This window comes from Meriones unguiculatus, chromosome 18 (genome assembly GCF_030254825.1).
Source record: "Meriones unguiculatus strain TT.TT164.6M chromosome 18, Bangor_MerUng_6.1, whole genome shotgun sequence".
NCBI classification, from domain to species: Eukaryota; Metazoa; Chordata; class Mammalia; order Rodentia; family Muridae; genus Meriones; species Meriones unguiculatus.
Window position 1 is genome coordinate 29,440,165 of NC_083365.1, and position 18,386 is coordinate 29,458,550.

The following is an 18,386-nucleotide window of genomic DNA, read 5'->3' on the forward strand; positions in this document are numbered from 1 at the left end:
TATGAAGCTGAGAATCTCTTTCAAGGTCTGTAAAGAACTGTGTTGGTATTTTGATTGGAATTGCGTTGATTCTGTAGACTGCTTTTGGCAGGATGGCCATTTTTACTATATTAATCCTACCAATCAATGATCACGGGAGATCTTTCCATCTGATATCTTCTTCAATTTCTTTCTCCAGAGACTTAAAGGTTTTTTTCAAACAGGTCTTTCACTTGCTTGGTTAGAGTCACCCCAAGGTACTTTATGTTATTAGTGGCTATTGTGAATGGTGTTGTTTCCCTAATTTCTTTCTTGGCTCTATTGTCTTTGGTATACAGGAGGGCTTCTGATTTTTTGAGTTGATTTTGTATCCAGGTACTTTGTTGAAGGTGTTTATCAGCTGAAGGAGTTCTCTGGTTGATTTTTTTGGGTTGCTCAGGTATACTATCATATCATCTGTGAATAGTGGAACTTTGACCTCTTCCTTGCACAAGAATTTTTATTCAACTTCTGGGATGCAACCAGAGACACCAAAATAGCTTATATTTCTTCCAGAGTTGACAGCAACTTGAAGGGATGCTTCTCATGTGTGATGCTGTAGGATTTGTTTGGACCACCAGTTCCCAATAATGACACAGAGACTATTAATATATGAACTTGGCCTTAGCTTTGGCTTGTTCTCAACTAGCTTATATAACTTAAATTAACCCATTTATATTAATGTACATTTTATCATGTGGCTTATTACCTCTGCTCAATCCTGGCACCCTGTCCCTTCCTCTGCTTCTGGATGGCAAATCCCTCTCATATGTCATTCTTTCCCAGAGTATCTATCTCTGCCCAGAAGTCCCACCTTTCCTTCCCTGCCCAGATATTGGCCATCAGATCTTTATTAAACCAATCAGAAGGTGCTGGAGAAGATGTTTATACAACATGATGCAGCCTTAAGAATAACAATACCAAAGTCTGGCTTATAATCAGATTTCAGGCAGTACAGAAATCCGCATTTGAATAATACACAAGACACAATATATTACCTTATCAGAAAAGGAAAGCCCCTCCTGCATATCAACTTTTCCCAGCACATCAAGTCACATCAGACTGAGCCTATCTTTATCCTCTCAGGCCAGGAAAGGAAGTGGTGCTAGGGGGAAATTCAGGCAAGAGAGTCCATGTTAGAAACAACCACCCCCTCCACTCAATAGGCAACCTTTATGAAGACTAAGCAGCCCATTGGCTAAATGTGTGCAGGGGATCTAGCTCCAGATCATGCATGCTCTTTAGTTGATATCTCAGTCTCTGAAAACCCACAAGGAATTGGGTTAGTTGATGCTGTTGGTCTTATGAGGTTCCTGTCTCCTCTGGATTCTTCCATCTTTCCCCCAACACATCCACAGGACCCCTGGAGCCCTGCCTCATGCTTGGCTGCAATTCCCAGCATCTGTCCTAATCCATTGCTGGCTGGAGTCTCCCAGACTACATCAAGTTAGGCTCCTGTCTGCAAGTATAACTTGAGACAGGTCTCAGGTTGGGCCAATTATTGGTTGTATTTTCCCTCAGTGTTTGTTCCCTCCTTATCCCTGCACTTCTTGTAAGTGGGGTAATTTTTGGATCACAGGTGTTGTTGGTTGGATGTTGTTCCCCTCTTTCCACTAGTTCTGCCTGGCTAGGAGTTGGTCACCTCAGTCTTCATGCCTCCCACCCCCCTATTAGAAGTCTCAGCTAGAGTCCTCCCAGGAGCCTACCCTGTCCCAAGCCTCCAGCTTGACAAAGAGATGCTCACCCTCAGTTTCCCTTCTTGTTCCTAGCCCTCTCATGTCCCCAAACCTATTCTCTCCACATTTGATCCCCAGTCTTGTTTCCTTCCCCATTCCATCTCCTGTCCAGTTTCCTCTCTTCATCCACTTCTGCTGTCTATTTTTCTTCCTCTTCTGAATAACATACTGGCCACCTGCCTTAGGCTCTTTTGGAGAACTGCTTGTTGGTCAGGCTGCTTTGTTATTGAGTTCTCAGTGAAAAACATGTTTTCACCCTGGCCTTCTCTTATCCTTGGTGGCAAGGATAGGCAGGATGTTTTGCCAAGTCCACTTCCTTCTGTGGTTGAGGTAAACTAGTTTGACTTCTTAATGAACCCCTTCCTTGTATCAAGATGCTTTGCTCTGACTATAAAAAGGAGTTGTGGAATAAACCAGGTGTGACAGTTTCTACTGGCGGTCCTCTTGTTCTTGTGTATAGTGTGTTATTTTATTCAATCCTTACTCCCCACTCATGAACTGTTTGACTCTGCAGGCTCTCCTTGTTACTCAGCTTCTTTGGGTTTATGATTTGTACTATGGTTATACTGTATTATAGGTCTAATATCTGCTTATAAGTGAGTATATACTATGTGTGTCTTTCTGGGTCTGAGTTACTCACTTCAGATGATCTGTTCTAGTTCCATCCATTTGCTAGCAAATTTCATGAATTCCTTTTTGTTTTTCAAAGCTGAGTAGTATTCCATTGTATAAATAAATGTACTACAATTCCTTTATCCATTCTTTGGATGAGGGACATCTAGGTTGTTTCCAGTTTCTGCCTATTAAGTATAAAGCCACTATGTTTTTTTCCCCTTTTATTTTTAAATTTTTCATCAATTACACTTTATTCATTCTGCATCCCCCCATAAGCCCCTCCCTCCTCCCCTCCCAATTCCACCCTCCCTCCTCCCTCTGCTTGCATGCCACTCCCCAAGTCCACTAATAGGGGAGGTTCTCCTCTCCTTTCTGATCTTAGTCTGTCAGTTCACATCAAAAGTGGCTGCATTGTCCTCTACTATGGCCTGGTAAGGCTGCTCCCCCCCAGAGGGAGGTGAAAAGTGATACTTTGACTTATTTTCTTCCAGTTTCAATCCCCTTGATCTCATTTACTTGTCTTATTGTTCTGGCTAGAACTTCAAGTATTATACTGAAGAGAGTTAGTGAGAGTGGGTAGATTTGTATTGTCCTTGATTTTAGTGGGAACACTTTAACTTTCCATTTAACTTGACATTGGCTATTGGCTTGATGTATATTGCCTTTATTGTGTTTAAATATGTGCTTTGAATCCCTGACCTCTTCAAGACTTTAAACATGAAGGGATCCTGGATTTTGTTAAAAGCTCTTTCAGAATCTAAAGAGATAATCTTGTCTTTTTTTTTCTTTCAGTTTGTTTATATGGTGGATTATGTGGATAGATTTTTGTATGTTGAACTATCCCTGCATTCCTGGGATGAAACCTACTTGATCATGGTGGATGATATTTTTGATACATTCCTGGGTTCAGTTTGCATGTATTTTATTGAGTATTTTTACGTCAGTGTTCATAAGGGAAGTTGGCTTGAAATTCTCTTTCTGTGTTGGGTCTTTGTATGGATTAGGTGTCAGGGTGACTGTGGTCTCATAGAATGAGTTTGGCAACGTTCCTTATGTTTCTATTTTGTGGAAAAGTTTGAGGAGTATTGGTATTAGTTCTTTTTGGAAAGTCTGGTAGAAAGTCTGTGCTAAAACTGTTTAGACCATGGCTCTTTTTGGTTGGGAGGCTTTCATTAACATTTGGTTGAAAGTTTATTTTTTTAGCTCTTAGAAAAGCTACACCAGCTTTTTTCTTGTGTCTGTTTCATTGGAAAAACTTTTTCCAGTCCTTTATTCTGAGGTAACGCTATCATTATTGTTGAGGTAAGTTTCTTGTATGCACCAGAATGATAGGTTCTGATAGTGCGCATCTTTTTATTGGGGAGTTGAGACTATTGCTATTGAGAGATATTAATGACCAGTTGTTGTTATTTCCTGTTATTTTGATGTTGTTGTTGGTAGAGTGTGTGTGTACTTCCTTTCTTTTGGTTTTGCGCCTGTGGGGTTATTTGTTTCCTGTGCTTTCCTGGCTGTAGTGAGCCTCCTCTTAGCTTGGAGTTTTCTTTCTCCTAATTTCTGCAGCTCTGTTTTTTTTTTTTTTTCTGTGTTTACATACTTTTTAGAGTTGGTTTTGTCATGGAAAATCTTATTTTCTTCATCTATGGTTATTGAAAGTTTTGCTAGCTATAGTAGTCTTTGTTGACATCTGTGCTCTCATAGTGCCTGCTTGACATTTGACCAGGCCCTTCTGGGTTTCATAGTCTCTGTTGAGAAGTCAGGTGCAATACTGATAAGTGGCTTTTTGACTTGGTCCGTTTCCCTTGCAGCTTTTAATATACTTTCTTTATTTTGTACATTTAGTTTTGATCCAATCTATTTGGTGTTCTGTAGGCTTCTTTTATATTTATAGGCATTTCTTATTTTAGGTTAGGGAAGTTTTCTTTCCTGGGCCTTGGAGTTTGGAGTCTTTTTCTTTGTATATTTCTATTATTCTTAGATTTGGTCTTCTTAGATTGTCCCAGATTTACTGGATGTTTTGTGTCATGAACTTTTTAGATTTAACATTTTCTTTGACTGATGTATCTTGATCATCACTTCTCCCTGGCAGGGTGGTCTTATCAAGCCACAGAGAAAGAGCTGCTGGCAGTTTTGAAGAGATTTGACAGTCTGTGGCTAGGTGGTAGGGGAGGAAACTTCTTTTTTTTTTAGGACTAGGAGAGGGGCATAGGGAGGGAAATGGAAGGAGAGTGGAACCAGGAGGAGATGAGGGAGGGGGTGATCATCAGGATGTAAAGTGAATAAATTAAAAAAATTAAAATAAATCTAGTCTTTTCTAGCCTGTGGGCAGCTCAGTCTCTATGGGGTTTCCCTAGTAAGGGGAGCAGGAGCACTCACTGTCATGAAAATTTTCACCTACTCTTTCATCAACTGCCTCCTGTTGAGGTGGCCTTACTAGGCCACAGAGAAAGAGACTCAGACAGTTCTGATGAGACCTGATAGGCTAGGGTCAGAGAGTATCAGTGGACTAGGAAAGGGATGGTGGGACTGGGAGAAGATGAGGAAGGGACTACAGCTGGAATACAAAGTGAACAAACTGTAATAATAATAATAATAATAATAATAATAATAATATACTTTTTTCTTTAAAAGAAACGATCAAAGCAACTTCTAGAAGAAAGACTTTATTTGGAATTACAGTTACAGAGAAGTAAATGTTCATGATGACTGAGTAGAGGGCGCAGTGACTGGAACTAAGAACTTAACATCCTTTACTGTAACCACAAAACAGAGAGAACACTGGGAATGGTGCAAGGGTTTGAACCCGCAGAGCCCACTCCAGTCACATACTGCTACCCGCTAAGACATACCTCTGGAACCTACCAAAACAGCGCCACCCGCAAGGGACCAAATATTCAAATATTTAAGCATATGGGGGATATTATTATCCCAATGACCACAGAGTGTATTCTACTACAAAGATATTTGTATATTTATTTTTATTGCTGTTCTAGTCACAATAGCTAGAAAGTGGAATAAGCTGCAGATCAACTGATGAATAGATAATAAAAATGTGGTATATATACACACAATCAAATGTATTCACCCTCAAAATGATGAAATTATGAAGTTAAAAATTTTATAAGTTTTTTTTTCTTTGTTAGAGAAGGGTGTTTTTGGAGGTAGTCAATTCTCAGGAGTCAGATTTTTCCTTCCCCAAACAGGTTCCAGTGATCAAACTCAGGTCATCAGGCTTGATTGTAAGTACCTTTATCTATTGAGCCAACTCAATGCACCAGCATATTTCTAACTCATCGATTATAGATAATTTTGAGAAATATTTACTTTTAGTAAGGCATATATGCCATGAATAATTATCAATTATTATATCCCAGTAGCTTAATGAGATCAATGAGAGTTTTATTTCCTTCTTTCTCTGTGTTATCTGAATTTCAGAGTTCTTTGTCCACACTGACCAAAACAAATATTTCTCTAGAGAAAAATCCTGTAACCATGAGCTTCTTCAAAGCTATTGTGTTTTTTAGTGTCTCTTGGTCAGTGGCCTCCTGAGGTGTATATTATTAGCTTTATATATTCCTAATGGAAGGCTCAATGTGGAACTTTATGAGAGAGGACACAGGGAACCCTGATTCTGACAAGATGTTGTTGTATTCATTCAGGTAAAATAGATGGGTGGAAATAAACTTAACAATGCTTGAGTAGACTATTCTAAGATACTAGTTTGTGATTGGTATTGCTGTGGACATGAGTTAAATTCTAAAGTACTGGAGGAAATCAAGACCAAAGTAGAGAACAATCAGGAAACATATTGACTAATAAGGGAGAAAACTATAACAATAACCAATGTATAAAGTGGTTATAAATTGTATTTGAAAAAAGATCAAGGAAGAGTATAGGGAAGAGTTGGGAAGGAGGAAAGGGAAGAGAGAATTGATGTAATTATATTATAATCTCAAAAATAAAAAAAAGTTTATTGAAATATTGTAAAGAAAGTGACTGTCTTTGAATTAGGACCACATTATTCATAGAAGAATGTAAATAGAAGTAGAAAAGGCCATACAACTTTGTCATGTTATGTGAAACTTATGCATTAATCCATTGTTCTATACTCAGAAATAACAAAATGAAGATACTATCTCCTGCTACATGACTAATAAAAAAGTTTGAAATATGTACAAATGAAAAGAAAAAATTTGTGTTTTCTATTGAGTTTTCAAAAGATATGTGTATAAACTTATCATTTTCTGTAAAATAAAAGCCAATGTATTAGATATATTTTGAATTTGCAAGGTTAAAGTGTCTCATGTAACCTTGAGTAGACAATAATTTTTAACATGGAGAATGTACAAAGTGCTGAAAGCAGACTTTCCTATGTAATGTCATTTCATCATGATGGGGCAATTTCAGAACACAATAACACCTGAAGGAGCCAGGAGTTATATTTATTTTTCTTGTTTTATTCTACATTATGTAAATAGTGTTAATATCAGTTTTTTTCTAAACTGTAAGTATAATGGAGAAAGGGTAAGTAGGGATAGTAGAATGTGAGAAAGAGGATCAATAATACAAAAGTATTGCAAAGCTATTTTTACAGGTTTAATCATTATAATTTTTTTTATTATTTTTACTTTTATAATTGAAAGCCCAATATGATTAATCATAATATACCCTAGTATTTCAAATATTTTGTCTATTTCAGGCTACCCAAAAATTTTCATGTATTTATCCTTCATAAATTCTTCAGATTTAATAATCTTACATTTTTTTAGTTTGCTCTGCTGTTTCAGAACTCTGCTCAGACTATTTTGTTGAACTGTCCAGTCACATATATGCTTTTTAATAGATCAAGAGAATTTTTATGAAATATTGATTCATCTATATTTTAAAGCTTTACTGATTCTAGGGTTTTGGATGGGTAGACAAAATACAGATGAAGGATTAAACATTATAGATTTGTGTCTAATTGAGAAGGGTTTAATGAATTACATTATAAATGAGTTGTAAACAGGGATCAACTGTTCTTTGAGAGCAAATGCACCCAGTTTACATCTGAAATTTCACTTACTTGTCAGATAATAAATATAGACATTAAAATATATTATGAAAAAAGAAAGAGTTAATATATTTCAAATCTGTATTTTTGATGCGTTCTGCTAATTTATCCCATGTGTTGGGCATTATTATAGTCAAGTGAAAGGAAGTAAAATAACAACATTTTTTGAAGACACACACATTTGGAATACTTACTTATTGAGTGTATTGTTATAACACTTGTTTTATCCTGAAAAACATAAAACCAGTCTTTCAGTTCATTCAATAAATGAATCATACCACATCTCAGATATTGTAGTATGTAGCCTGATATTAAGTTGTCAGTAGCTAAAGGATGATATTAATCTTATTTTTTTGGGTAGAAGCTATGTCCTGTTTACTGTCCTATGTTAATTCTTTAAATAAAGCAAAACCTTAAAATATAATGTGATAAACCATTTTGTAGAAATATGAGCATATAGTTAGTACTACATGATGTCATATTGTAGAAGATTCAGGTCATTTGGAATAACTTTAGGAAAGTGATTTATATCACCCTCAGCACTTCAAGGACTGATATTCTTCAAGAATGCAAATTTGGATAGTTAATTTTGTCATGATGTCAGTTGTGAAAGAAACTTCTTGATATAATTTTTGTACCTGACATGATGTAACCTGGCAATGGACTGTTTCAGAGAATGTAAATATAAATCTACCTGTTTGGGGAGATAGTTTCATGTCCAGTTAACTCAATTAAGGATAGTACATTAATGATAATTTTATTATTATTATTATTTATTACAATTCATTTACTTTGTATCCCTGCTAAAGCCCCTTCCCTCATCTTCTTCCAGTCCCAATCTTCCTCCCTCTTTTCCCTCTATGTCCCTCCCCTAGTTCACTGATAGAGGAGGTTCTCCTCCCTTTCTATCTGACCCTAGAATATTAGGTCTCATCAGGACTACCTGCATTGTATTTCTCTGTGGCCTGACAAGGCTCCACCTTCCAGAGGGAGGTGATCAGAGAGCCTGCCATTGAGTTGATGTGTGGCATAGCCCCTGTACCCCTTAATAGAGACCTCACTTGGAGACTGAGTCTATGGGCTACATCTGAGCAGGGGTTTTATGTCCTCTCCATGCCCTCATGGTAAGGTGAAACACTTCACAAACCTTTGAAAAATATTTGGGATAAATATTTTCCAGAGATGAGAAGTTAAAAGTAAGGGATTACATTTCTGAATAAGGTCTGTAATCTCCATGGCCTATAAGCTGAAAAACAGTGAATTGTTTTTTATTTTGTAATTGAAGTGATAATATATTACTCTTCAAATGAAAGTGTATTACTCTTCAAATGAAAGTGTAAAGAATTTGGGGATGTGATCAAAGAGCCAGCCACTGAGTTCATGTTAGAGACAGTCCCTGTTCCTATTACTAGGGTACCCACTTGGATCCTGAGCTATCATGGGCTACATCTGAGCAGGGGTTCTAGGTTATCTCCATGAATGGTCCTTGGTTGGAGTATCAGTCTAAGAAAAGACCCCTTTGCCCAGTTTTTTGGTTTTGTTGCTCTCCTTGTGGAGGTCTTGTCCCCTCCAGGTCTTATGATCTCCCCTTATTTTTGATAAGATTCCCTGCATCCTGCCCAAAGTTTGGTTATGAGTCTCAGCATCTGCTTTGATACACTGTTGGGTAGAGTCTTTCAGAGGCCCTTTGTGGGAGGCTCCTGTCTTTTTTCCTGTTTTCTCCTTTCTCCAATATCCATCTCATTTGTCTTTCTGAGTGAGGATTGATCATCTTACCCAGGGTCCTCCTTCTAGTTTAACTTCTTTAGGTGTACAGATCTTAGTATGTTTATCCTATATTATATGTCTAGTATCCACTTATTAGTGAGTATATACTGTGTGTGTCTTTTTGCTTCTAGGATACCTCACTCAGAATGATCTTTTCTTGATTCCACCATTTGCCAGCAAAATTCGGTGGGTGGGGCAGCCTTTCCAGGCCACAGAGGAAGACAATGCAGCCATCTTGATGAGACCTGATAGGCTAGGGTCAGATGGAAGGAGAGGAGGACCTCCCCTATTTGTGGACTTGGAGAGGGGCATGGGAGGAGATGAGGGAGGGTGGGATTGGGAGGTAGTGAGGGAGGGGGCTACAGCTGGGATACAAAGTGAATAAACTGCAATTAATATAAAAATAAAAAAGTTTCAAAAGAGACAGTAAAATTATTAAAATCTTATAATAAGAAAATAAAGAATTTGGGGATGAATTGCTGTCTTTAGTGTTTGCTAATCTTCCATGTTACGAGGAACATCCCTGAACTGGCTCTGGTTTCAAAATAGAGGAATATTGAATTCAACAATGTTGCACCATGACTGTGCAATTGGCAGCATCTTCTGAGAATAATCTGAGAGATAATAATATTTCAAAATACATGAGCATAATACATGAGCATAACATTTTCCTCCTCCAGTTTTATGAAGGTGCAATTAACAAGTAGATGCTGTATATATTTATGGCATACAGTGATATGTTTTATATTTGTGAATATATAAAACTCTAAAAGCATATAAATATATACGTGAATGTTGTAAGATGATTAAGCCTAGATAATTAATGTATTGGGCACCCATACTTATTTGGAATATGAATATTGAAGTTCTACACATACTAATTTTTATGTAGGTACTACTTTGTTTTTAATATTGTTACCTTATGCTATGAAGCTCCAAAATCTACCTATACTGTCTAATTGCATATTTTTTTCCTTTTGACAAATATCTTCAATTTCAACTTTCTACTCCATCTTGCTCATGGCCCACAGTCATACTTTCTGATTCTGTGAATGCAGTATATTTCAGTATTTGTTGTCCTGTGTTTCTTTAAGAAAGCACAATGACTTCATTCATGTTAGGAAAAAAATTGGATTCCTTTTCTTTGAAGGCGGCAAAGAATAGTCTCTCTCTCTCTCTCTCTCTCTCTCTCTGTGTGTTATACACTCATCTATCATTTGACAAATCTTACAGATCTTAGTCAGTATTCGTGAATGTTATTTCTTCTGCATATACCTTCTTCAAATTAGAATTGCTAAATCTCATGGTATTTCTAGGTTTAAATTAAAAATAATTTTATTATTATTTTTGTGTGTCTATATGATTGTAGTATATGAGTATAGTCTTTATACACTTGATGTGTGTATATGTATGGCATGCATGCATGTGTATATGTGTGTATGAGTGTGTGTCTTGGGTCCTGCTCTCTGATTCTCCACTTTATTCCTTTGAGATAGGGTCTCACTCTGAGCCCTGAACTAGTCTGGAACCCCACAAGCTCAAGTGATCCTTCTGTCTCCACCTCTCTCAACAGTGTGTGTAGAGAAACACATAGCCATATTCCTGTTTGGATGCTGGGATCTGAGCGTAGGTCCTCTTGACCACAGCGCAAGGGCTTTTACTAATCAAGCCATCTCTTTACCCCGACTCTTCTAATTTTTAATTTTTCCTTTTTCTCTATTTTTTATTTCCAGCTCACAACTTCTACAACTTCTTTATCATTTGTGGTGCTGAGGATCAAACAAAGGGCCTTACTCATCTATAGTTTTAATTCATTGGGCTGCAAGCACAGTGTATATTTTTAATTTTTGAAGTATCTCAAATAATATTTGTCTTCCTGAATATACTAATTTATATTCACATCAAGACTTTACTAGGGTATTTTTAAAATACAACCAAACTTGTATTTAATTTTTTTAACATTTTGAAATAAACATACAATTACTAATTTTTTTTCTTTACATTCCCAAGGCTTCTCATTCACCTTTACTTGTAATTTTTGGAAAGTGTGAGATGATATTTCACTGCAGTTTGAAGTCATGATCCTTTGATGACTAATGATATTCAGTATTTGTATATACATATGCACGAATTTACATTAATATAATTATAACTTATAGTTTCTCTTGTTTCCTTCTTCAGGTAGCACTACTGCACTACCCCCCCCCCCCCAAAAAAAAAAAAAAGCAATGGAAGAAGTGAATCACTCTGTGGTATCAGAGTTTGTGTTTCTGGGACTCACCAACTCCTGGAGTATTCAGCTATTGCTTTTTGTGTTTTCCTCCATCTTTTATGTAGGAAGCATGATGGGAAACTGCCTCATTGTGTTCACTGTGGCATCTGACTCTAACCTACACTCTCCCATGTACTTTCTGTTGGCAAACCTCTCCTTCATTGACTTAGGTGTTTCTTCTGTTACTTCTCCAAAGATGATTTATGACTTATTCAGAAAACACAAAGTCATCTCCTTTAGAGGTTGTGTCACTCAAATCTTCTTCATCCACGTTATTGGTGGTGTGGAGATGGTGCTTCTCATAGCCATGGCTTTTGACAGATATGTGGCCATATGTAAGCCTCTCCATTACCTGACCATTATGAGCCCAAGGATGTGCATCTTGTTTTCAGTGATAGCCTGGGTGGTTGGCCTTATGCATTCTCTGGTTCAACTGGCTTTTGTAATAAACTTACCTTTCTGTGGACCAAATGTGTTGGACAGCTTCTACTGTGACCTTCCTCGGTTTATCAAACTTGCCTGCATAGACACTTACCAACTGGAATTTATGGTCACAGCCAACAGTGGGTTTATATCTGTGGGCTCTTTCTTCATACTTATCATTTCCTATATTGTCATCATAATCACTGTGCAAAAACACTCTTCAAGTGGCTCCTTTAAAGCCCTGTCCACACTTTCAGCTCATATCTCTGTGGTGGTCTTATTCTTTGGTCCTTTGATATTTTTCTATACTTGGCCTTCTCCTTCTACACATCTGGATAAATATCTGGCCATATTTGATGCAGTTGTTACTCCTTTTCTGAATCCTGTGATCTATACATTCAGAAACCAAGAAATGAAGATTGCAATGAACAGAGTATGCAGACAACTAATGAGTTATAGGAAATCTTCTTAAGTAGATGTACGGTGGACTGTCTTCAATGAATGTAGAACTTATACTTTATCAACTTCAAAACTTTTTTGCAAATATACATATATTTAATATAAATCTATATATATTTCATATAAAAACCTATATATACATATTTTTTCATCTGCTTAGGCAGGAAGAACAATCTCTCCTGAAAACAGAGAACTACATGTATTTATATAGCAAAGATTATAATAATTCTTAACCTACATTCCCAAGGAATGATGCTTATTTGAAGTAACTGACACATTAAGGCCATTAGAACAAGGAAACTTTGTCTGTCCTTTAACATTAAGTTTATATTTTTAGAATTTCATACATGAATATTGTATTCAAATACTTTCCACACCTCTGTGTCCCTACTCCAACTCATCTCTGGCCTATTTTATTCTTTCTCTTATTCATGGCTTCTATAGTTATGTTACACCCATTTTCACACACATATATGACCATATATATATTTCTATAATTATCTTATGGCTTCTATAGTTATGTTACACTCATTTGTATACACATATATGACCAAATATATATGTATATATATTTCACGCTAAACACATTTAATGTTGCTCATATATATGTATGTTCAGGGATAATAGGATAAGCTTAGGATTGGATAACCTATTGAAGTATAAGTTGTCTCACATGCAAGAATTTCTGGATGTATTTTGGTGCACTTATAAAGGCTTATTGAACTGAATCGCTTGTCTCCTGTAGTTTGTTGACAGTATCCATTAGAAATTTTCTTTTTTTAAATGTTCTTTTTATTTTATATTACTATTTATTCACTTTATGCTCTCTTTGTAGGTCCCTCCCTCATTGCCTTCCTCCCTCTTTCTCCCTTTTGCCCCTCCCCTAGTCCACGATAGGGAAAGTTCTCCTCTTCTACTCTCTGACCTCAGCCTATCAGATCCCATCAGGATTACCTGGATCTTCTTCCTCTGTGGGCTGCCTAGGCCACCCCACATGGAGAAGTGATCAAGGAGTAGAAAACCGAGTTCATGTCAGAGATTGCCTCTTCTCCTCTTACTATGGGACCTACATGGTGACTGAGTTGTCCATGGGCTATGTCTGAGCAGGTGGTCAGGGCTATAGTGGATGCATATTTTGTGTAGAAGATTTGAGAGCAATTTTGGAATACCAGCAAGGAACTAAAACAATGTGATTTTTTTTTTGTCTGAATAACATTATTCTACTCAAATAAATGCAATTTTTATTCATTTTATTTCTTATTTCTTCCTCTTTTCTTAGTATTTACATGTTAAAGTAAAACTGAAGAAAATATGTGTGCTCTTTGAGGTGAGGAATTGAAGTAACACTTGTGTTCACGTTGGTTGTATATTAGGTACTAAGGTGTTGCATGTGTCTCCACTAGTACTCTGACATACCCTGGTGGTATGGGAGTGAAACCATCTCAAAGTTTTTCTTCCTTTTTATAGATGTCAACATTCAGTTCTTCCAGGTCCCAGTCATTTGCAAGTTTATTACCATTGTGATGAAATTCACAAGATGAGCCACCATCTGCACCATCAAACTTGGTGCACCATGACAGACACTGTGTGAGTTTGTCTTGCTGTCTCAGATCTCATTAGGACTGCCATTCTTAGTCTTCCTCTGTGGCCTAGTAAGGCTGCTCCCCCTTTAGGGGGAGGTGATCAAAGAACCAGCCACTGAGTTTATGTCAGAGACAGCCCCTGTTCCATTATTATAGTACTCACTTGGAGACTGAGCTGCCACGGGCTACCTCTGTGTAGGGGTTCTAGGTTATATTTGTGAATGGTCCTTGGTTAGAATATCAGTTTCAGAAAAGATCCCTCAGCCCAGATCTTTTGGTTCTGTTGTTCTCCTTGTGGAACTCCAGACCCTTCCACATCTTTCAATCTCCCCCTTATTTCATAAGAGTCCCTTCACTCTGCCAAAAGTTTGGCTATGAATCTCAGCATCTGCTTTAATAACCTCTTGGGTAGAATCTTTAGAGGCCTTCTGTGGTAGGCTACTTTCTTGTTCCTTGCTTTTACCTTCTTCTGATGTCTAACCCTTTTGTCTTTCTGAATGAAGGCTGAGCATCTTACCTAGGGTCCTCCTGCTTGCTTAGCTTCTTTAGGTGTACAGATTTTAATATGATTATCCTATATTACATGTCTAAAACCAACTTATAAGTGAGTATATACCATGTGTGTCTTTCTGCTTCTGGGATACCTTACTCAGGAGAATCTTTTCTAGTTCCCACCATTTGCCTGTAAATTTCTTGATTTCTTTGTTTTTAATTGCTAAGTAGTATTCCATTGTGTAAATGTACTACAATTTCTGTATCCATTCCTCAGCTGAGGGACATCTGGGTTGTTTTCAGATTCTGGCTATCATGAATAAAGCTGCTATGAACATGGTTGAGCAAATGTATATGTGAGCATCTTTTGGATATATGGTGAAGAGTGGTATAGCTGGATCTTGAGGTAGCACTATTCATAGTTGTCTGAGAAAGCACCAGATTTATTTCCAGAGGGGTTGTACAAGTTTAAATTTCCACCAGCAATGAAGGAGGGTTCCCCTATCTGCACATCATCTCCAGCATGTGTTGTCACTTGAGTTTTTGATCTTGGCCATTCTGATGAGAGTAAGATGAAATCTCTAGGTTGTTTTGTTTTGCATTTCCCTGATGACTAAATATGTTGAGCATTTCTTTCTTTTTTTAAAGTTTTATTAATTATACTTTATTCACTTTGTATCCTGCCATAAACCCCTATCTCTTCCCCTCCCAATCCTTTCCTTCCTCCCCCTTCTCCACGAATTCCCTGCCCCAAGTCCACTGATAGGGGAGGTCTTCCTTTCTGTCCTTCTGATCCTAGTCTATCAGATCTCATCAGGAGTGGCTACATTGTCTTCCTCTGTGGCTTGGTAAGGCTGCTCCCCCATCAGGGTAAAGTGATCAAAGAGCTGGCCAATCAGTTCATGTCAGAGGCAGTCCCTCTTCTCATTACTCTGGAAGCCATTTGGACACTGAACAACCATGGGCTACATCTGTGCAGGAGTTCTAGGTTATCTCCATTCATGCTATTTGGTTTTAGTATCAGTCTCAGGGAAGACCCCTGTGCTCAGATTTTTGCTTCTGTTGCTCTCCTTGTAAAGCTCCTGTCCTCTCCAGATCTTGCTATTTCTCACTTCTTTCACAAGATTCCATGCACTCTGCCCAACAGTTGGCCATAAGTCTCAGCACCTGCTTTGGTAGTCTGCAGGGCAGAGCCTTCCAGAGGCCCTCTGTGGCAGGTTCCTAGGTTGTTTCCTGTTTTCTTCTTCTTCTGATGTCCATCCTCTTGCCTTTCCGGATGGGGATTGGACATTTTAGCCAGAGTCCTCCCTCTTGATTAGTTTCTTTAGGTGTACAGATTTTAGTAGGTTTATCCTATATTATAAGTCAATATGAGTGACTATATACCGTGTGTGTCTTTCTGCTTCTGGGATAAGTCACTCAGGATGATCCTTTCCAGTTCCCACCATTTACCTGCAAATTTCATGATTTCCTTATTTTTCATTGATGAGTAATATTCCATTGTGTAGATGTAACACAATTTCTGTATCCATTCTTCATTTGAGGGGCATCTCGGTTGTTTCCAGCTTCTGGCTATTAGAAATGAAGCTGCTACAAACATGATTGAGCAAATGTCCTTACTGTGTACTTGAGCCCCTTTTGGATATAAGCCTAGGAGTGGTAAGGCTGGATCTTGAGGAAGCACTATTCCTAGTTGTCTGAGAAAGCGCCAGATTGATTTCCAGAGTGGTTTACATTCCCACCAGCAGTGGAGGAGGGTTTCTATTTCTCCACAACCTCTCCAGCATGTGTTGTCACTTGAGTTTTTGATCTTGGCCATTCTGATGGGTGTAAGGTAAAATCTCTGGGTCGTTTTTGATTTGCATTTCCCTAATGGCTAAGGACATTGAGCATTTCTTTAAGTGCTTCTCTGCCATTCGATATTCCTCTACAGAGAGTTCTCTGTTTAGCTCTGTTCCTCATTTTTTAAATTTGATTGTTTGGTTTGCTGCTTTTCAGCTTCTTTAGTTCTTTATATATATACCAGACATTAGCCCACTGTCAGATATAGGGTTGGTGAAGATTCTTTCCCAATCTTTAGGCGGTCGTTTTGTTTTGATGACGGTGTCCTTTGCTTTACAGAAGCTTTTCAATTTCTTGAGGTCCCATTTATTGACTGTTGCTCTTAGAGCCTGTGCTGTTGGTCTTCTTTTCAGGAAGTTTTCTCCTGTGCCGATGAGTTCAAGGCTCTTCCCCACTTTCTCTTCTAACCAATTTAATGTGTCTGGCTTTATGTTGAGATCTTTGATCCCTTGGACTTTAGTTTTGTGCAAGGTTATAAGTATGGACCTATGTCATTTTTCTACATATAAACATCCGGTTAGATCAGCACCATTTGTTGAAGATGCTATGTTTTTTCCATTGCATGGTTTTGGCATTTTTGTCAAAAATCAGGTGTCCATAAATGTGTGGGTTTATTTCTGGATCTTCTATTCAGTTCCATTGATCCATCATTCTGTTTATATGCCAGTACCATGCAGTTTTTAGTGTTGTTGCTCTATAGTACAACTTGAGATCGTGGACAAAGATACCTCCAGAAGATCCTTAAGTGTACAGGATTGTTTTAGTAATTGTGGAATTTTTTTTTATTCCATATGAAGTCAAGAATTTTTCTTTCAAGGTCTGTAAAGAATTGTGTTGGTAATTTGATGGGAATTTCATTGAATCTGTAGATTGCTTTTTGTAAGCGGGCCACTTTTACTATGTTAATCCTTCATAGCCATGAGCATGGAAGATCTTTTCATCTTCTGATATCTTCTTTTGATTCTTTCTTCAGAGACTTGAAATTTTTTTTGTACAAGTCTCTGACTTGCTTGATTAGGGTCACACCAAGGTTCTTTATGTCTTTTGTGGCTATTGTAAAGGGCGTTGTTTCCCTAGTTTCTTTTTAAGCACTTTTGTCTTTTGTATACAGGAGGGCTACTGATTTTTTTTTTTTGAGTTAATTTTGTATTCAGCCACAGCCACTTTGCTGAAGGTGTTTTTCTGCTGTAGAAGTTCCCTGGTAGAATTTTTGGGGTCACTCAGGTATACTATCATATCATCTCCAAATAGTGATACTCTGACTTCTTCATTTCTGATTTCTATCTCCTTGATCTCCTTCAATTGTCTTATTGCTCTAGCAAGGATTTCCAGAACTATGTTGAAGAGATATGGAGAGAGTGGGCAGCCTTGCCTTGTCCCTGATTTCAGTGGAATTGCTGTTAAGTTTCTCCCCATTTAGTTTGATATTGGCTATAGGTATGTTGTATATTGCCTTTACTATGTTTAGGTATGTGCCTTGTATCCCTGATCTCTCCACTACTTTAAACTTGAATGGATGTTGGATTTTGTCAAATGCACCATCTAAGGAGATTATCATGTATTTTTTTCTTTCAGTTTGTTAATATGGTGGATCACATTGATGGATTTCCATATATTGAACGACCCCTGCACACCTGGGATGAAGCCTACTTGGTCATAGTGGATGATATCTTTGATTTGTTCTTGTATTCGGTTTGCAAGTATTTTATGGAGTATTTTTGCATCAATGTTCATAAGGGAAATTGGCCTGAAATTCTCTTTCTTTGTTGGATCTTTGTGAGGTTTAGGTACCAAGGTGACTGTGGCTTCATAGAATGAATTTGGTAGTGTTCCTTCTGTTTCTATTTTGTGGAATAGTTTGAAGAGAATTGGAGGTAGCCCTTCTTTGAAGGTCTGGTAAAGTTCTGCACTGAAACCATCTGGCCCTGGGATTTTTTTGGATGGGAGACTTTTGATGACTGCTTCTATTTCCTTGGGGATATAGGACTATTTAATTGATTTACCTGTTCTTGATTCAGCTTTGGCAAGTTGAATCAATCCAGAAAATTGTCCACTTCACTTAGCTTTTCAAATTTTTTGGCATATAGACTTTTGAAGGATTTAAGTCCTAATGCTTATTTGGATTTCCT

The 18,386-nt window shown here is 37.5% G+C and overlaps 1 protein-coding gene across 1 annotated transcript; it reads left to right on the forward strand.

Moving 5' to 3' along the window:
* The first annotated feature begins 11,414 nt into the window (after positions 1–11,414).
* Positions 11,415–12,353, forward strand: LOC110565841 (olfactory receptor 4F3/4F16/4F29-like). Its single transcript, XM_021663616.1, has one exon. It carries the CDS (start codon positions 11,415–11,417, stop codon positions 12,351–12,353), a length of 939 nt encoding a protein of 312 aa, XP_021519291.1.
* The last annotated feature ends 6,033 nt before the right edge of the window (positions 12,354–18,386 follow it).